Here is a 20,044-nt window from a genome sequence, read left to right on the forward strand (position 1 = left end):
AAACCTCTGGAATGCTTGGAAGGGCTGTGAGGCCTGGCTCCTCCCCCCGCTACTGGCGAGCTGGACCGAGCTCCTGGCCCGCGGGAGGGCTTCCTTCATCAGTGTTCTTGTGTAATCCTGAGGAGGGGGTGGTGTTGTTATCCCCACTGTACAGCTGGGGAAACTGAGGCACAGAGCAGTGACTTGTCCGAGGTCACTTCCTAGTGAGTACTAGAGAGAGGATCGGGGGGGAGCCACGTCAGAATGCTAACCCAGAGCTCATGCTTAACCTCCCGAGCGATGCAGCCACTCCTGCTCCGCCAGGGCCCTGGGTGACTTTGAGCTCGTTGCTTTCTACTAATAACCCGTCTTCACACAGCGCCTTCTCATGGGTCGCTGGTTTGGCTTTTACAACTGTATACAGTTGGAACAACAGATATGCTTGCACTCATTTCACAGAGCAGGAAACTGAGGCCTGAGGCTGTTTGTGTTATGGGCTGAAATGTGCCCCCCTACCTCAATTCACACTTCGAAGTCCCAACTCTTAGAACCTCAGTATGTGACTGTATTTGGAGACAGGGTCTTTAAAGGTGTAATTAAGTTAAAATGAGGGAGTTAGGGTGGACTCTAACCCAACACGACTGGTGTCCTTATAAGAAGAGATTAGCACACAGACATACGCAGAGGGATGACCATGTGAGGACACAGGGAGAAAGCAGCCATCTGCAGCCAAGGAGAGAGGCCTCAGGAGAAGCCAATCCTGCCGACACCTTGATCTTGGACTTCTGGCCTCGAGAACTGTGAGAGAATAAATTTTTGTTGTCTAAGCCCCCAGTCGTGGTATTTGTCACAGTGGCCCAAGCTGACTAATACACTTCACTCCCAGTTCACACCGTAGTGAGTGGAGAAGGCAGATCCTGCCTCTCCCCATGTGCCTCCGTCCAGGGTAAGGATGCCTGGATCCCTTCCTCACAGGCCACAGGGAGTCTGTATGAGGTGATGCAGGGGACAATGCTTTGAGTGTGCAATTGCTACTGGGTGGGGTTACTATTATTTTAACAATGTAAAATACACCTATACATGCAAATGCGTGGTGCAGTGCAGTAGAGAGGCTGGGAACAAAGGGATCAGCCAGACCTGGGTTGAATCCTGACTGCTATGTGACCTTGGGCAAGCTGCTTAACCTGTCTGTGTCTAGCTCTGCTCATTTGTAGTGGTGATAATCAGTGTATCACGATCTTGGTGTTATTGTACATAATCAGTAAAATGACATAGATTCCACCAATACAGAGCTTGGCATAAAGTCAGTACATAAAATAAATGCTCGATGGTATCATCATCATCGTCAACAAGGGGTAAGGGGTGTGAGGTCTTAGAGGCCCGGGGCCAGCTGGACCTGCTGACCCTCCTTTCCCAGACCCAGTGTGGAGGTTTGAGGGGCTGGGGGTCAGGAAAGACCAGGCGAGCAGGGACGGAGTCCTGGCCTTGGGCAGGGCCTCCCACACATGGGGACAGTGTGGCTGAGCTCACACAGGAAGCTCCCTGTCCCTGAACAAACTGGCAGAGAAACGAAAAACAAGAGCACGGTTTTAAACAAACGCTCTTCCCGATCAGACACAGTGACAATATGTTTAAATGTCGATTTGTTCCGGGCTTAGAGACTTGAGCGGGTTTGCTGTTAGTTTTGCGGTGGTTTCTTCAAATTCTTGCTCTGAACCCTCTTGTGGAGGGAGGGGCTGGATGGACGGAGCCGCCGCACCTGGCAGCCCTCCGTTCCCAGCTCTGTTCTCTGGGTTGGAGTGAGGGGCACTGGGGGTAGAGAGCACACTTTGTGGACCCCATCTACAAATGGCAGAAGGGCAGCCCTCCCGCTTCCCCAGGCAGGGTGGACGGTCGCCCAGGGGTGTAATTTCTCTGCTTACAGGGTCCCACAGCAGACTCACGGGGGCCCCTATGCCTTTGCCACCCAGCTCTTGGTGGGCGTCGTCCTGGGTGAAGGGGGGGAGCCCTTGATGGGAGCCCTTTTCCCATTTCTGTCTCTGTGGAGGAGAAGGGGATGGGGGTGGGAGGGACCCGGGAACTGGGGCAACTGTCACCTCACGCTCCACTGTGACAGCCACTCTAGTCTCTTCCACACTCAGGCCCTGTGGCAGAATCCATCTCCTGCGATTTTTGGGTTTGTTTTCTTTCAGAGGCCCTGTTTTCCCTCCCTAAACTCAGGGTTCCATTCTTACCACCACCCAGCCTGTCCGACTCCAGATTCAAGTACTTTCCCACGAGGGTCCTGAGGGAGTGGCCAGTGCAAGGGGGTCCTTCCCAGTAGGGACCCTCACCTACTCGGAAAAGCACAGCTAGATATATGGTGAGGTGGGAGTGGGAGATGGCATGGACAGGCAGAGGCCAGTCATGGGGGACAGGGGACCCCAGGATCACAGAGTGTGCGGGTCTGAAAAGCTGGACCATGAGCTTGATCCGATGGTGAGAACGCTGGTGGGTGCTTCACGCTGTCCCAACCCCTGATGCCTCTTGCATCCAGGGAACTTGCTCTGTGCCTGGTCGGGAGTAGACATCGCTGGGCTCCCCATCTGCATGAACCCTGTCCAGGTGTCCAGTGCCCTTGTGTTCCTAGGAGCCCGGCCCGCAGGAGAGGACACCAGCCAAGCCTTCCTCTCCGAGGAGCACATCCATCTCCATCTGAACAGCCAGGGTCAGTCAGTCCAGGCTGCTCTGTGGTTCAAGATGCTGGTAGCGGCTCTGGGCAGGTGCAGGAGTTACCTGGGACACCCCAGTGTCCAGCAGGTTCCTGTCCCCTCTCACTGGGGAGGGGAGGCTGGACACTGAAATGTGGGTGGGGAGGTGCTGGGTGGGAGGACTCTCTTATTCCCAGAAATCCCACCACCTCCCAGGACAGGCTCCCCCCTCCTTCTCCCCCTAGGGCGGTGCCATCCCATCCAACCCACCCCCAACAGGGTGGACCCAGGGTCCTGGAGAGGGCCCAGGCCTCAAAGAAGTTCCGCGGATTCACCCTCGGGGGTGAAGGGAGCCTGGGCCCTGGGTCTGCCCAGCTGTGGGAGTGGCTGGGGGTTGGAGCGCATGCTCCACGCCCCTTTCAGCCCTGAAAGCTCCCTCCAGGTCTCCCGACCACCACCACCATTTCTCTCTCTTTACAGGGCGTAAGAGGCGGATGTGTCCCTGGGGTCCAGCCTATCTTTTCAGAGGGGCCTCCCTTGTAAACCCTGAGGCAAGATCTGCTGGAGATACAGACTCACCAACCCTGGGTCAGGCTTTTGGCTGCAGAGCAGACCACGTGGCCTGGCAGCCCCCCACACGGAGTCAGGGAGAGGCACAGCCCAGAGGAAGAAGACCCTGGAGTCCCCCGCCCCCTCCCCCATCACTGCCCCTGGTCCTTTCCCCTCTCCCCATCACTTTTGCCCTCTCGTTCTCCCCTAAGTGGCCCGGGGGTCCCGGGGTCACAGGAAGCACCCTGGCTCCCTCCTGGCTCCACCAGGAGCTTGCTCTGGGACCCAAGGCCATCACTCCCACTGGGTCATGTGTAAAATGAAAGGTTTGGACTCCATGACCTATAGGCCCCTTCCAGCCCTAATGTTGCCCCAGTGGGTGCCTCACAGTGCTCTCCACCCTTCCCGGTCCCCTCGGCTCTGCCCTGGGGAGTCCTGCCAGCCTCCTGCCCAGGGCCTGGGGCGCCCCCACCCGGCTGTCTTGCCGTCAGGAAGCGGCAGGGAAATCACTCAGGCCCGCTCAGCTCTCTGCTTTTATGACTTTTATTCCCCACGGTCCCCAGTCCCAGGTGGGCCGGGAAGAGACTGTCCTGGCCAGACCCGGGCAGCCCGGCTAAAAGAAGTTGACCACCCTGCGGAGGGACTGGACACGCGCGCTGGGGGCCTCCCAGTCAGAGAAGCTGCGGAAGTCACCGCGCTCCACCAGGTACATGCGGCCGCGGTAGTTGGGCTCCTCGTACAGGACCCACCGAGGGCCAGAGTGCGGGGCGGGTCAGGTGAGCGGGTGCTGAGCCACGCGGCCCCCCGGCAGGCCCCGCATCCCCTTCCTTCCCCGCTGGGAGAGAAGAACCACCACCCCCCACCCCCACCGCGCGCCAGCCCGCCAGCCCGAACCCCTCCCGCCCCGCAGAGCCCCTTCACTCTCGGGAACACTCGTGGCACCCAGCCCTGTTCTTGGCTTATTTCCTCTCCCTCTGCCTGCCCTCTTTTCATTGCCCCGTGTGTTGGGGTCAGTGCTGGGGCCCAGGGGGGCACAGTAAAAGTCGATGTTTTAAACTGACCAGTCCAGAATATTCATCACAAGGGCCAGGCATGATTCCAGGATGCATGACCACCCTCATCCCCCCTCTGCCCCTCATGCCACTCCTTCCTGCTCCCGGAAAGGACTGTTTGCATAGACAGCATCAGGTGCCGGCACAGAATGGGGACCAATTACTAGTCATTCATTCAGCGCATGCTCTCAAGTTCATGTGTGTACCTGCACTTTTTAGGCCTGGAGATTCCAAAATAAGTCCCCCGCCCAGGTTCCTGCCCCCGTGGGGCTTCCACTCCAGTGGGAAATGGGCGTGGGGAGGCAGACGCCTGGAGGAGGAGCTTCTGGTCCCAATGGGGGCCCTTCCTCCCTCCCCACTGCAGTCTGGGCTGCAGCTTCCACAGCTCCCAGCTCCTGGGCAGCTGCTAACAACCCGGAGAGCAAAAATAGCAGACAAGGACCCAGACTAGTCTATCAAGCACCTTGAGGGGCTGAGCCCTGGCCCTGGGTCTGGGTGGAGAGAACACGCCCCCGCCCTTCATCACCCGTGGGCTGCAGGTGAAGGGCACCCAGGCAATCAGGAAAGTTTCTCTCTAGAAGGGGCAGTGGGGAGGATAAGGGGGACCGGGAGAGTTGCCTCTACCTGGGGAGGGGGTGTGGTCCAGGGAGAGGCCTCCAGACAGCTGGGGAGCATGGCTGTCCCAACTCTGTCCTTCCACCGTCCCTGAGACAAGCATGGAGCTCTGAGGAGGGACCAGAAAAAGGTCCAGGGGGACCCACTGCCCACTGGAGGCAGGGTCTAGAGCCTGTGCTGAGGGGCTAGAAGTGTGAGGGCCAGAGGCATGTGGGCTGGCCCCTCCAGAGTGGGACTCAAATCCAACTTGTCCACCCCCACTGCTGGTCAAGGGCCGGCCTCGCCACCTCACTGCTGACCTCTCTCTCACTTTCACCACTGATGGAAAACAGCTTTCTCTCTCAGTCATGGAGGGGGCTGCTGGCCTTGGGAAGCAAAGCGGGGCTCAGTCTCTGGGCCTCCAAGGGCCCACACACCCAGATCTGGTCATGGGGTCCCTCTGGCCCAGGCGGGGTGGTGCTCTGACCCTGTCTTTGCAGTGAACCCCCACTTTTCCTTACCAGTTCTTGCCCACCGACCCCAAGGCACTCTGCTGTTGAAGGAGCTTTTTCTCCACGGGACATAGACTCAATTTGTGAGCCCACCCAGCCTGAGGCCCAGAGAAGGAGAGTGACTGCCCAAAGGCACACAGCCCACTGCGTCCAGCAGCTCAGGGCAGCTTGCCCCACTCTCCCCTCTCCTGCCACTGTGGGTCCTCTCCTCCCCATCCTGACACTGCATCTGGTGTGTGGCAGAATGTGTGAGGGTCAGGGCTCAAGCATGGAGAGAGAGAGGCCGAGCGTGTGAAGGAGCAGGGAGCACCTGCCCGGAGCTCAGGGCAGGCCTGGTCCAGCCCGGCCCCCCCACACCCACAGTGCCTCTCCCCATGCCCACAGAACGCCCCCGCCTCCCCATGTCCATGACTCCCCCCTGTGCTCCCCACCTGCCCCCCATGCCCACAGCCTCCTCATGCCCACAGCACACCCTTGCCCCTGACCCCTCTCCCCACTCCCATGCCCCATGCCCACAGCTGCAGTGAGGCCTGAGGCACCTCTGAGGGAATGGGCTCATTCCTCCCTATCTCACAGAGCTGGGAAATACCCCCAAGCAGTGTCATGGGCCACCCCAGAACATGCATGGGTGTCCCCAAAAGGAAGAAGAGGAAGGGAGGAAGGGGCATGGCTGGTCTACATCAGCACGAGGACCGTGCCCTTGGGGGAGGGCAGGAGGGAGGAGCACAATGCTGGCACATTTCCCTCCAAGTCCCCCCGGACACAGATCTGTGGGGAGAGGTCATTCCTGAGCTGACACGGGCCCCAGAGGAAAACGACTCCTGGCACCTGGGATGTGGTGGGGAGACCTGCCTTGCACCTCCCTGCCCCGCTCCAACCCCAGGAAAGTCCTCGAAGCAGGTCCTGTCCAGACCAGGTGATCCATCCTGCAGCTTCTCCTGGCCAAAGGCTTAAATTTTTTTTTTTACAAGTTAAAGTCGCAGAAGGCAAAAGATGAGGGCTCCATGGGGAGTTGAGCAGAGCCCCAGGTCCAAATGTGGGGTCCACCACGTGCAGCCTCCAGCAGACTCCTCACCCCTCTGACCTCTGTATCCTTGTAGGTAAAGTGCACACCATACAGTCAAAACTCTTAGTTTCTACCTTCCACCTGGTTTCTAAACAAGCCCTGGTGTCCCCCCAGGGTGGGTGTTGGGGGATTGTGTCTAGGGTCTCAGGACACTTTCCACGCAAAGGTATGACTTTGGCCTCCTGAGACACAATCTAGCCAGTGGTTTTCCAGGTAAATTGTTGTTTTGGAATTCTACCCCCAGATTCCCAGATGCCATCACATTAGGGCAAACATGGCATTTCAGAAAGGCAGAGCACAGCAGACGTGAGAAAAAGAATCCTGGAGAGAACCAGAGGGACAGAGATATAGCAGGAAGAGAGCAGAGTCCCTCTGGGACTCTGGAAAGGAAGAGACTCCTGGGTTGGGGGGCCTGGGCACAGCAGGCAACCTCAGGCTGCCTGGGGGAAGGTGGGGATACAGTTCTTCCTCTGGCTCAGCCACCGTCTTCATTCAGTCCCTCCCACAACCACTCACTCGCACCCTTTGTAATGCTCCTGGATCCCGTACCTCAGGCACACAGACAGCAAATGGATCCCTTAGCTGCTGCGACAGGAGCCAGGCTCTTGGAACCCACCGGGGGGCTCTCCTCCTGGGGGGATGGGGCTGAGGTCTGGGGAGGCTCTAGATCAGGGACAACAGTCTGACTTGAAGCCAAAGGCCTGGCTGCAGTCCCAGCTCTGCCACTCACAAGCCGGCAGAGGTAACTTTCTGAGCCTCAGCTTGCTCCTCTGTAAAATGGAGCAACACTATCCACCCAGATGGGTTGGATGGGAGGAAGAAGAGATGGCCAACTTGAGTGGGTGCAGGGGCTGTGAAGCTTTGCACAATGGGGGCGTGCACGATGGGCGTAGAGACTGCCCTTACTAATGGAAGGAACCGAGTGTGCAAGAGCCAACAGAAGCACAGGCAAGCACAGGCCTGACAGCTCTCTTGGAGCCGTGCAGACAAGCCCCTCTGGCCCGGGCAAAACCCCCTCACCACTGTCCGTCCACCAGAAGTGAGCTGCCCTGATGCCCATCCCCCCGGGAGGCCAGCATGGCGGGAGTTTGCCCGCTTGGCAGGAAAGGTCCAGTTCAGGGTTCCGCTTTGCTGGGTAAGTAAGGGGTGCGCAGGGTGGGCAGAGCCACCCTTCTCAGAGCAGGCTTCCCCAGCTCAAGAAGACCGAGTGCAGTCTGTGAGCTCAGCCCAGTCACAGAGAGCCGCTAGTCTGCACAGTGTCCTCCACCTCCGCTCCGGCCATGGAGGGCATCTCCTTCAGGGCTGCCTCAGGGGCCCCGAGTCCCCTCACCCTGGCCTTCCTGGGCCATGGAGGAAGCCACCCCACTGCTTGATTGAGGCAGAGGAGGCACCTGAGGGAGGGGAAGGGCCTCTGGGGCAGGGGACACGCTGCCCAGCTGCTGGGGTCTGACCCACCCCAGCAGCCTCCCCATACCTGGCCGTGCGGGGCCCAGCGGGGCCGCTACTCATGCTCCGTCCCCGTACACCTTGATGACGTTGACGCAGCTCTTGGCCCAGCCCCGACTCTGAAGGAAGGGGCAGTCATCCTGGAACTCCAGGCACGGGCCCGTGAAGTTGCAGCCCTCGAAGACTTCCAGGCGGAAATGCTCCCCGTGCTGCAGGCCCCACATGAGTGGAGGAAGGAAGGAAGGCAAACAGCGCTGTTTCCCTCCCCGAAAACAGAAGCCCGTGTGGGCAGGAATCACCCAGGGCTCTGGGCACCCAGGAGTTCCTGGCCTGGGGGGCCCACGAGCGCCTCCCACCCACACGAGCACCTTGAGCCAGCACTTCTGCTTGGTCTTGCACATGAGACTTGGTTGGATAAAAGGGTTCTATTACTTTAAAAAGCTCCAGAGCCCCTGAACTGGTCCAATCTCCTCTTTCTTCAGCTAAAGAATCCAAGGGTCAGAGAGGGCCAGACTGCCCGGGGGACAGCGGCTGCGCTCTGACCAGGGCCAGCCCTGGGTCACTGGGCTCCCTCCTGGACCCCTACCCAGCCACACCAGCACGTTCCTCTGCCCTTCACTGCCCCCGCTCCTGCCCTGGGCCACAGTCCACGGGCAAGACTTTAAACGATAATATTTTATAAACTGTAATAGAACCTTTTATTAAAACATGAAGCCAAAAATCTAAAACAACAGAGCTCTCGTTTGGTGAAATCCCTGCTGGCTCACTGGGATGAGGACATGCATCTCCCTATAAGACTCCCCGTGTTTCCAAGACAGAGTAGAGCCAGCTCCCGACGGGCTCTGGCGCCAGTGGGGGTTAGGTCCACGACGTAGCTGCCCCAGGATAGCTCTTCTGAGAGCAGCATTTGAAAGATACCTAGGATATTCCTCATATAAATAGCATTTTGCAAGATCTGGGGCCATGTTAATTCCTTTTTTTTTTTTTTTTTGAGGCAGATCAGCCCTGTGCTAACATCTGCCAATCCTCCTCTTTTTGCTGAGGAAGACTGGCCCTGGGCTAACATCCGTGCCCATCTTCCTCCACTTTATATGGGACGCCGCCACAGCATGGCTTGACAAGCGGTGCGTCGGTGCGCTCAGGGATCCGAACCAGAGAACCCTGGGCTGCGGCAGCGGAGCGCGTGCACTTAACCACTTGCGCCACTGGGCTGGCCCCTCATGTTAATTCCTTTTTCCAAATGTCCATGGCCTGGTGAAAATACTACAAAAGTATTTTTACAATCTCAGATGCCAAAGTCCAGCTGGTCTTGCAACCCATGTAGAAAAGACAGGGGGCCCCACACAAGAGGCCCCTTCCCTGGGGTTCCTCAGATGTTCACCAGCACCCCCTGGCCCCCACGTCCAGGGGGAGGGGCGGGGGAGGGTCCTTTTGCAGACCCCGGCTGAGACTCTCTGATGGGAGCTGCTCACTGGTTCAGCAATCAGCCGTTTCCCACCTGGTCATCCAGAACTCACAGCAGGTCAGACAGGGCTTGTGACTTGAGAGAATCCTAAGTAGTGGGAATGCCCAGCCCTCAAATCCCACTGCAGGGCAACTAGACAAACACAGTCCTTTGCCATGGGTGGTGACACCCCTCATTTGCTCTCCCGACACACACTGGGCTATGCTGTGAGATGGCAGCCACCTGTGTAGCTCCAAGGGACCTGCCCCCAAATTCCCGAGGACTGGCCGGTGACCTAAGCTTCCTCCATCAGACATTCCCCGATCAGAGTATCAAAGTCTGAAAAGCACTACAAGATGAGCAGCACGGTGGATACACCAGGCCCAAATCAGCCTTTCTTTCCCTAAATGCTCCCCCAACAGGTTGCACATCCAAACTTCTAATATTTCCAACAGCGTTTTAAATGGAAAATTCAGCAAGAAGGTCCGCACACCATCCCACACACATGGGAGTGGCTGGGTCTGTGTGGGGACATCTCTCCGTCTTAAAGATCCCACGGCCTCGTCAGATCTTACAGCTGGGAGGGCCAGGCTCCCTGATTACTTGTCCCTTGTCTGACCAGGACTGATCCTCGGTCACTCCAGCAGAAAGCCCCCAGGAGGCGTGGCCCACTCACCATGCCCGCAGGCCGACAGGAGCCCATGTGGTCATTGTGGCCGTTCCAGCGGAAGAAGTCAGGGTAGTCACCGTGCTCCAGGATGAACTGCTGGCCCCGGAAGTCAGGGTGGTCGAAGCAGACCCAGGCTCCACTCTCTACGTGGATGGAGTTCACCCGGTTCATAAATCCTCGGTCCTGGAAGTTGTCACAGTCCCCAAAGACCTCCAGCTTCCGCCCCGTGAAGTGCTTGCCCTCATAGAGAGTGATCTAGAAAGGCGGGTTAGAGGGTGTGGGGTCAGGGGCTTCTCTCCTTCAGTTTTGGGAAGGGAATCCTAGGGCCCAACACCCTCCACTGAACCCCGACTCACGGGCCACTGAAGCCCAGACCTGCTGCGCACAGTAGGTGCCTAACACTGTTTGTTGACTGGGTGAAAGAATGCAGGGCTGTCGGGCTGAGGTCAGATCCAGTGCCCCGCCCTCCTAACCCCAGGGGGCTGGGGGTTGAGCACATTTCAGAAGATAGCTGGGGACAGGGATTTCCCCTCATCCAGGGCCCCCCCCCTTTTTTTTTTGGTGAGGAAGATTGGCCCTTAGCTAACATCTGTTGCCAATCTTCCTCTTTTTGCTTGAGGAATATTGGCCCTGAGCTAACATCTGTGCCCATCTTCCTCTATTTTGTATGTGGGATGCCGCCACAGCATGGCTTGATGAGTGGTGTGTAGGTCCACACCTGGGATCCGACCCCAGGCAGCTGAAGCAGGAGCTTGCCAAACTCAACCACTAAGCCACACGGCCTGCCCCAGGGGGCCCATTTGAAAACAGGCTCTTTTCAAACTCCCACTGCATTTTTTAAACTCAATTTTTGTTTAATGTTAAAACATAACATCCAAGGAAATGTTTTCAGGAGAAAACATTTCACCCACAACCCCGCCATCATAACCGAACATTTAGTTTTCAGAAAGTCAGGTTCCTGGGATCAGGCCCCTTAACTCAAGAGACTGAATCCACTGGAGACAAGTCAGGGCCTGGCGCGGGATTAATGGCTCAAAAGAGTGCTTTTTCAATGTAACCCGTCCCCTTGTTTATTAGGCCACTCCTTTGGGTGACGGGCGTGTGTCAGATGTGGAAATTTACCAACCCAGCAGTCAGTTCAGACACTGTGTCCTATGGCAATGTAGCACTGACAGGTTCTCCTTGTCCCCAAACCATATCAACCCCAAAACTCTCTTTCTGCTGTGGAACCTACAATTCCAACCATTCAATAACTCTTTGGGTTTCAAGAATTGTGCTCCTAGAAGTGCCCTGGCTAAGTACAAATAATGTTGCCTGGGGCCTGGTAACTGTGGTTGTCATTTGTGCTGTCACAGATGGCAGAACTGCCCTCTAGGCCCCTCAGAGTAGAAGCTTTGAGAGCCAGGCACGACTTCCTGGCTCTCCCTTCCCTCTGCTGTTACCAAGGTGTCCCTCCGGGGCACAGGGGAGGCTGTGCGGACCACGATGGATGTGAGCCCTTGGGGTTGATTGTTACTGAAGCACAACCTAGCCAATGCAGACTGATCCAGTAATGCTCCGACCCACTAACCTTGAATGTAGCCCCTGGAGACCAAGGACTGTATCAGATTAGCTGGGAGAGGCAGAGAGAGAAGGGGAGAGAGATCCAAATTTGCCACCCTCCCTGCGCAAGACAGGTCTGGTCAGGAGCCTCCCCTCCCCCCAGGAGATATTCAGGGAGAACTGGTCACCCACAGGATTTGAAGGTCCCTCAAATCTCAACATTTTGCCGAGAACCAGCCCGGAGTGCCCCTGAGGAGATCCTGAGGAAGGAGAAGCCCCCTTTAGATCAGTCTCAGGCAAAGAAGAGACAGCAGTGGGGCCCCGGGCTGCAGGACAAGTCAAGGCTCCCCCACCCCAACCAAGAACCCCCTCAGGTCTGACCACCCTCCCAGCTCTGGACTTGAGGGGCCTGGTTGGTGTCCCAGAGCCAATGCTAGGGGGTGGGAGAGGGAGGCCAGAGAGGCTCTCCGCCAGGGCCAGGCTGCCCCATTTGGTTAACGGAATTTAGCCGGCTTTGCTCCAGTTGGTCAGACGCAGAGGGCGAAGGGTGCCAAGCAAGTTTGCCCACCCCAATCCCGAGTACAAAGAGCAATGAGAGGGGGGCTGCCTCGGGACCTCGCCCCAGGGCCCGGGCGATTTCCTGGGGGCTGGCCGAGAGAGAGCCGCACTCACCTGCCCCAAGCGCTGCGCCACGGTGCGCCCCTCCTGGCGAGGCCCGGGGGCGGGGGGGCCAGATACAGCGGGTGGCGCCCTGCTGGGTCAGCGCCGCCCCGGACAAAGGATCTGCTGGGCCGGCGGTAGTGCTGTCGGGCATCCCGGGGCGCCGGGAGCCCCGCCGTGCACCCCGCTCCTGCCCACGGTCTTTTCACTCACACACACACACACACACACCCCCCCACACGGCCCCACTCACTCCCCTCTGCCCTGGGGGGTCTCTAGTCCTCCCCTTCTCCCGCGGTGCGCCCCTCAGCCTCCCGCCTTCCCCCTTCCCTGACCTCCCCGTCCACTCACCTGGTTACGCAGACTCACACTGTTACCGAGGTCTTTTTCTGGACCAAGGATGGAGCCATGCTCCCGGGGGACAAAAACGACAGCCATTGACCACTCTCCTGCCTGCAGCCCTGGTCTTAGCTCCCAGCCCCACCTTAAACTTTCTGCTCTAATAACACCCAACTGCTGGCCCGCCCCTCACGTCTCTAGGCCAGGTGGTGGTCCTCACCTTCTGCCTCTGCTCCTGCCGTCTTGCTGTGAGGAATGACCATGTGTCCCCCTTCCCCGTCAATGCTCACCCTTGATCCCTTTCTGGGTCACCTACCCTGACCCGACCTGCCTGAGCTGGTGGGCCACAGTGTTCTGCACCCAGACCACCCTGGACGACAAGGACGGGTTTACAGAAACATGCAGCCCCACTGCGGCGTGAGACTTTCTGAGGGCACAGAAATTCTTGGCACATAACAGAGGCTCAGAGATTGTTTGTGGAGTGAACTGAGTCAACATTGAGCCCACAAGATGTGCAGACCCAGATTGCTGGGGAGATGAGATGTGTACACGAGTGGTTAGCTGGGCTGGGGGCCAGCTCTGAGATCAAAGGAGAGAGTGCTCCTCTGCTCTGAGCAGGAGTGCCCCAGGGGTCTTCACGGAGGAGGGGGCCAGTGAGGAGGAGGGGCCAGTGGGTCCTGGTGGATGGGGAGGAGGGGGGTGGAGGGTGGTCTGAGCTGCTTCTCTACTCTCAGCAAAGTATATTTTTATTACCACCTCACAAACGGAACACTTCAGGCCCAGGAAAAGGAGGTCATGCAGTTCTTGGGGCACAGGGGTGACCTTGCCCCTGCTCTGGGAGGCTGTCCAAGGAGGAGGGCATACACTGCAACCTGCATGGCACCCTTGCACCCAAGGACCCCCCAGGGGGCTGGCCTGGCTGTTGCTGCACAGGCATCCACACTGGCCAAACAGCACATTCCAACGTTTGCCTCTGGACACCAGCCCAGCTGGGGAAATATAAAACAAAATCTCCCAAGCCAGAGAGCCTGTCCACAAAGGTAGAAGGGAGAGAATACCATTGTGTCGTTGACTAGGCATTACACCAGAATGCCATGCATCACAGGCAGTCGGCTCAAGAGATGCAGAGACAAAGAAACCTCAGCCTTCTGTACAGTCAGGCAGATGCAGCTTATTATGTACGTGTTCTCAAGATAAAATGGCTAATTTCCTCATATCTTTCTGCCCAAAGATAGGCTCTGCAATTCAGAGTAAGGTGACAGCTGAAGTGAAGCCCCTCTCCTCCCAGGAACCTGGGAGACAGGGCATTATCTTGGATGATTATGTTTCAAAGAGCTGGCTCCCAGCTCCTGGAGGAAACATTCCCAGCTGCTAGATTGGCAAGAGGCTTATTTAACCATGAAAAAGATGTACACACATGTGAAGAGGACAGAGAAAGAAATTCTGGAAGAAAAAGGAGAGGGAGAAGCCTCTTCCCTTATTTTCATTTTTTTTAAAAATAATTTTATTTATTTATTTTCCCCCAAAGCCCCAGTAGATAGTTGTATGTCATAGCTGCACATCCTTCTAGTTGCTGTACATGGGACGCGGCCTCAGCATGGCCAGAGAAGCAGTGCGTTGGTGCGCGTCCGGGGTCCGAACCCGGGCCGCCAGCAGCAGAGCACACGCACTTAACCGCTAAGCCATGGGGCCGGCCCTCTTCCCCTATTTTCAACTGGAAAATTAAGCCTCTCTCTTTTTTTTTTTTCAATGTAGACTTTACTTTCTAGAGCAGTTTTAGATTTATAGCAAAATTGAACTAAAAGTACAGAAAGTTCCCATATACACCCTGCCCCGCCCACCATCAACGTCCCCCACTAGCGTGGTACACTTGTTACAATTGATGAATCAACATTGACACATTATTATCACCTGGAGTCCATGGTTTACATTAGGGCTCACTCTGGGTGCCATACTTTTATGGGTTTTCGGCAAATGTATAATGACGTGTATCTATCATTATCACTATCATACAGAGTAGTTTCTCTGCCCTAAAAATCCATTGTGCTCTGCCCATTCATCCCTCCCTCCCCCTAGTCCCTGGCAGCCACTGATCTTTTTATGGCCCCAGAGTTTTGCCTTTTCCAGAATGTCATATAGTTGGAATCATACAGTACGTGGCCTTTTCAAATCGGCTTCTTTCACTTATTAATATACATTTAGATTTCCTCCATGTCTTTTCATGGCGTGATAGCTCATTTCTTTTTAGTGCTGAATTATATGCCATTGTCTGGGTGTACCACAGTTTATGTATCCATCCACTGACTGAGGACATCTTGGTTGCTTCCAAGTTTTGACAATTATAAGTAAAGCTGCTATACGCATCCATGTGCAGGTTTTTGTGTGGACATAAGTTTTCAACTCCTTTGGGTAAATACCAAAGAGATATTCTGGATCATATGGTAAAAGTGTATCTAGTTTTGTAAGAAATCCCCAGACTGTCTTCCAGAGTGGCTGTACCATTTTGCATTCCCACCAGCAATGAATGAGAGTTCCTGTTGCTCCACATCCTCGCCAGCATTTGGTGTTGTCAGTGTTTTGGATTTTTGCCATTCTAATAGGTGTGCAGTGGTATCTCATTGTGGTTTTAGGAGCATCTTATTTTTAATTTGTATTTGTCTTTACAGCACCAGGGCCAGACCCCACAGACAATGTACACAGGCAATGTGGGCAGAATTCATAACAGAAGCAGTGGGGGCCGGCCTGGTGGCATAGTGGTTAAGTTCACACGCTCTGCTACAGCAGCCCAGGGTTCATAGGTTCAGATCCTGGGCTCGGACCTACACCACTCATCAAGCCATGCTGTGGCAGCAACTCACATGCAAAATAGAGGAAGACTGGCACAGATGTTAGCTCAGGGCCAATCTTCCTCACACACACACACAAAAGTCCTGAAGCAGTGATTTGGGGTGTTTTCTACAAAGTATACATGAAAAATGACCAGCCACAAGCCTCACTAAAAGAATCAGTAAAAATGAACAGGTGCAGGGCCGGCCCTGTGGCTTAGCGGTTAAGTGCATGCGCTCCACTACTGGCGGCCCGGGTTCGGATCCCGGGTGCGCACCAACGCACCGCTTCTCTGGCCATGCTGAGGCCGCGTCCCACATACAGCAACTAGAAGGATGTGCAACTATGACATACAACTATCTACTGGGGCTTTGGGGAAAAAAAGGAGGAGGATTGGCAATAGATGTTAGCTCAGAGCCGGGCTTCCTCAGCAAAAAGAGGAGGATTAACATGGATGTTAGCTCAGGGCTGATCTTCTTCACAAAAAAAAAACGGAAAAAATGAACAGGTGCATAAGATTTCTGCCACTTTAACCTCCATTCCCATTCCCAATGCAACATCTCAATTCTCACCCAGGATTTTCATTATAAGGAGTTCAGGTACACCAAGATTCATATGATGTATTTGTGCCCAGGAAGAACCCCTGCCCCCAATAGCTACACACATATGCCAGTTCAAGGCTAGCAAAACCTCACCATTAGAGAGTCATTTCTTTGAGTGAGTCATCTTCAATAGCGCACTGTTAAAATGTACCTTGAAATAGGGGAGATCCTAAGCCATATATGACTGCTAGCTGGGGACAAAATGCTAGGGGACTGGGCTCAGAGTAAATGTGGTGACAGTGGAAGAAGGATCAGGGCTGAGAAAATCTCAATGATGTGCAACCCTCAGCTGCCAGTAGCTGCTCAGTGCAGTGTTGGAGAGTTGCCGAGCATGGGCTGATTCAGTGCCCACCTGTCTGCCTCCATCCTCCCAACTCTTGTTTTTGTCAAGTTTCTCCCCTTTTTGAGTAATTTAGAGCATAGAGAAGTTTAGAGAATAATAAAAGGAACAATCACATCCATTACCCAAGTTTGTCAAATCTTAACATGTGCCATGTTCATGTCAGGTTGATTTTTTCTTTAAAGAAAGAAGTCATTGGAAGACTTCTCTCTCTAGAAATGCCCACTATCCTGATTTTTGTGTTTATTATTTCTTTGCATGTTTTCATATCTTTAATGTCTATTTGTGTATCTGTAAAAATATATATTTTTATGGCGTGGCAACATTGTATGTGTATATCCTTCTGAAATTTGTTATTTTGTTGTTAGCGACCCCAGTTTCTGAAATGGCGAATGAATAACTCTTGGTAAAGTTGCTCAGAAAACTAAGTAAAATCTTCCAACTATTTAGCTAGTAAATTGCATACTAGGAAAATTCAGTGTATATTAGAACCAGTCAAAGAATACTGTGTGTTAATGGGTGACATCGTGGGACAGTTCCTCATTGCATGTTGCAGGATACCAAGTGCCCCTGGGCCCTGCCCACAAAAGGCCTGCCCCTCCTCCATCATTCTGACGCATGGAAACACTCTCAAATTTCCAAATGCCCCTGCGGGCCAAGCCTGCCCCCTTTGGAATCCACACCTTTGTATGAAATTGCTGAGTGAAGCCTGAGCTGACCTCAACTCCAATGATGCAGCAGAGCTTTCCAGGGGGCCCTACGGACCTGCAGACGCACCCACGGTGGATTTGTGTCCAGCTGCTCGGCATCTGTCCGTATGTGCCTTGTCCCTTTGGGTGTGCTCTGCTGTAAACTGCTTGTTCGTATCCTTTGCCCATTTTTTCTGAGTTTTTCCTGATTGATGTGTGTGTGTCTGTTAACCTGTTATCTGTTCCTTTGTTTTGTGTTTATGTTAACCTGTCACCTATTCCTTTGTGGTGTGTGTGCATTGTAAAGACCTTTTCCCAGTTGTGGCTTGGGCCACTGGCCTGGAAGCCATTTTTGTTAGTTTCTTGGACTGGGAGTTTCCAGAGCACATGAATAGCCTGGGGGCACAGCGCTTCCGCCCAAACTGAGGCCAGGTGCTTCTGCCTCCCACAGCTGGCCATGCCCAGCATCCTCTCTTTGGAGCGCAGCTTACTGGCCAAACATGGAATGACGTGGAAGTCACTGTCTCCCTCCTCAGGTGTGTGCTCATCACACAGCAAGATTGATGAGGACAGGTGGAGGTGGCCATGCTCCTACCCTAGGGAATTACAACCTGGCTGTGAAAGCACTCGGGAAATAATGAAAGACCGTTTGAATTGAGGGTTAAGGGGGCTGGCACAAACAGTGAATGCTCCCCCCAAATCAAAGCACATACATCAGTGAGGACTTTATCCCCCTGGATAGGATGTATTTGAGCTGCAGCATGGCAGAAGGTCAGAATTTGGGTAGGGAGGGTCAGAAATGGAGGCAGTAGTGGGACAGTGGAGGTGAGAACACAGGAAGCCGTCACCAGAATACAACAGACCCTTTCACGAAGTCCTGGCAGCTTGGGGTCATTTCCACTCTCTTATGATCCTCTTACTTCCGTGACACTGACATCCTTGGTTTCCCTAGCCTCTTCTGTTCAGTCTAGGTCTCCTCTCCAGGCTCCTCTCCCTACCCACCATGTTGAAGCCCCTGGACTTTGCCCTGCGGCCTCCCACCCCCCCCCCACAATCCTACCCACTGCGTGGCTTTGAGCACCCCGCATCCCTGCCTCTCCCACAGCCTCCTGAACCGAGAGCCACATGTCCAAGGAGATGGACACTGCCACCTCCCATCCAACTGCTCCTCCCTAAAATTTGTGCTTCCTCCTGGTCACCATCGTCCTCCCGCTCCATTACTCAGCCAAAGTCAGGTGTCATCGTTGCCTCCAGCCCCATCACACGATCCCCAAGTTCTGTCCACTCCCCCACCTCTCTCTCTCCAAACCCCCTGCCTAGTTCCAGGTGCCATCAGCGCTCACCTCAGCTGTGGCAGGAGCCTCCCAGCAGGGGGTTCCTGGCATCCGTTCTGGCCCCTCCAGTCCATTCTCCACTCAGCAGTGACAGTGGCCTCTCTCTTTCTAAATTATGAATCATTTCAGGCAGACAAAGTGTCAACAGCAGTGGATGTACCTCCTAGTTTAAGAAATAAAACATTACAAACAGTAGGGGCTTCTGGGTCCCTCCCTGATCTGAGTAATCTTTTACAACCTAAAATCTGATCCTTTCACTTTCCTGCCTAAAGTTCCTCCATGGCTCCCGCAGTCCTTCAGGGAAAGCAGGTCCCCGAGGGCGAGCACCTCCTTAAATCCTGTGCCCGGGAACCCACTCATCTCATGGGTGGCCTGGTCCTGGGGTGAAGTCCAAGCTCCTGAACTGGGCTCCCCAGGGCCTAATGGTCTGGTCCCCCTTACCTCTCCAGCTTCATCCAGGTTCATGGCTAAACTCCCCTCCCCCTACGCTCTCTGCTCCAGCTTGGAACACCTCACTCTCCTCTCCTTGAGCTGGGCTCACCGGAGGCATCCCCTGGTCTCAGCTTAGGTGTCACCCCCTGGTGCCCAGGACCCCTCCTCTCTGTAGGGCCACTGCAGAGCGCAGAGGATGGGCCCCTCTCCATCGCTGTATCCTCAGCTCTGAGCATGAGCACAAGCATGAGCACAAGCACGGAAGAGCTGCTGGTAGGGAGGAGGTGCTCAAAAGATTTCACAAGTGAATACAAAGTTGGAAACACTTAGCATACAAAAGCTCAGAGATGGGCCAGCTCTGGAGGGTGAGACGTGGATGTGCTGGGCCCAAGCATGTGCATCCCCTAATATTGCTGCAGCTCTAGTCTTGCTTGATCCTCAAGTTAACCGAGGTCCTGCAGAGAGACGGTAACGGGAGGGAAGCTCCTTCTGCTTGATCCCGCTGGTACAGCGGGAAGTTCACCGCCGCTCCCTGGAGAGCCACTTCTCCGAGTTGTGTGCTTCCCCGGTGGTCTGTGCTCCTCCCAGGCAGGACCCTCACCTTCCTCATCTCTGCCTCCCACACCTGGGGGGCGCCTGTCCTGGTGGGCTCGGGGAGCGCGCGTGAGGAATGAATGAATGAACGAACGAGTGAAGGAAGGCAAGCACACCAATGGGGCAGTGATGGCCAGTGCACCGCCAGGGTGCGGCTGGGCTGGGCGGAGCGTGTGCCCAGAAAGCGCATCGGCCGCTCCGGGACGGAGCCTGCGCCCTCTGGACGCTGGACGCTGGTGGGAGGGAGGGAGCTCCTTTAGCAGAATCCGTGCCCTTCCAAGGAGTCTGTCTGTGGACCCCCGGAACCGGAACCGTCTGGGAAGAGGGGCGAAAACACCCTCCGGTCTGCTCAGCGTCAGGCCCCACCCACCCAGGGTTCCCCACTCTGCCCTATTCAAGTCCACTTCTAGGAGGCGAGAACACAACTCCCTCCCAGAAGAGGGGCCCGAGGTCTAGGGGGTGGGGTGGAGGTGTCGGATTAGGGTAGGGAAGGAAAGGGTGGGAGTGCAAAGGCTGGACGCCTGGGTCCTGGAAGACACCCCTCTGCCCCGGTCCCCCAACCTCCAATGCAGCGCCACTCTGGCAAGTGAAAGACGCTGGAGCCTGACCCCCAATGGTGGTTACGATAACTACACCCCCCCTCCCCTCCAGGGAAATTGCCGGGGGCGGGGTACTGGGAGGACG

General features: G+C 55.4%; 1 protein-coding gene across 4 annotated transcripts; it reads right to left on the reverse strand.

Moving 5' to 3' along the window:
* Window positions 1-5,842: 5,842 nt before the first annotated feature.
* CRYGN (crystallin gamma N) lies at window positions 5,843-19,309 on the reverse strand. 4 transcript variants are annotated; one of them, XM_058533567.1, is made up of 4 exons: window positions 19,102-19,309; window positions 18,344-18,497; window positions 10,009-10,257; window positions 5,843-8,097 (listed from the first exon to the last, which is right to left on the reverse strand). In XM_058533567.1, exons 2-4 carry the CDS (start codon window positions 18,383-18,385, stop codon window positions 7,948-7,950), a joined length of 441 nt encoding a protein of 146 aa, XP_058389550.1. In that variant the 5' UTR covers window positions 18,386-18,497; window positions 19,102-19,309; the 3' UTR covers window positions 5,843-7,947. The 4 variants fall into 4 exon arrangements, with proteins under 4 accessions (XP_058389550.1, XP_058389543.1, XP_058389535.1 ...); XM_058533560.1 differs by lacking the exon at window positions 19,102-19,309 and adding an exon at window positions 18,876-18,989; XM_058533552.1 differs by lacking the exon at window positions 19,102-19,309 and adding an exon at window positions 18,776-18,989.
* Between the last annotated feature and the right edge of the window lie 735 nt (window positions 19,310-20,044).

Source organism: Diceros bicornis, chromosome 3, assembly GCF_020826845.1.
Source record: "Diceros bicornis minor isolate mBicDic1 chromosome 3, mDicBic1.mat.cur, whole genome shotgun sequence".
NCBI classification, from domain to species: Eukaryota; Metazoa; Chordata; class Mammalia; order Perissodactyla; family Rhinocerotidae; genus Diceros; species Diceros bicornis.

What these genes read in the sequence shown, in the direction of transcription:
- CRYGN (XM_058533544.1), bottom strand. Translation starts at nt 12,642, where the DNA reads ATGGCTGTCGTTTTTGTCCCCCGGGAGCATGGCTCCATCCTTGGTCCA. An exon ending in GTGTGAGTCTGCGTAACCAG is followed by an intron (nt 10,258 to 12,555) that starts GTGAGTGGACGG and finishes CCGCCTTTCTAG; the next exon opens with ATCACTCTCTATGAGGGCAA. An exon ending in CCTGTCGGCCTGCGGGCATG is followed by an intron (nt 8,098 to 10,008) that starts GTGAGTGGGCCA and finishes TGGGGCCTGCAG; the next exon opens with CACGGGGAGCATTTCCGCCT.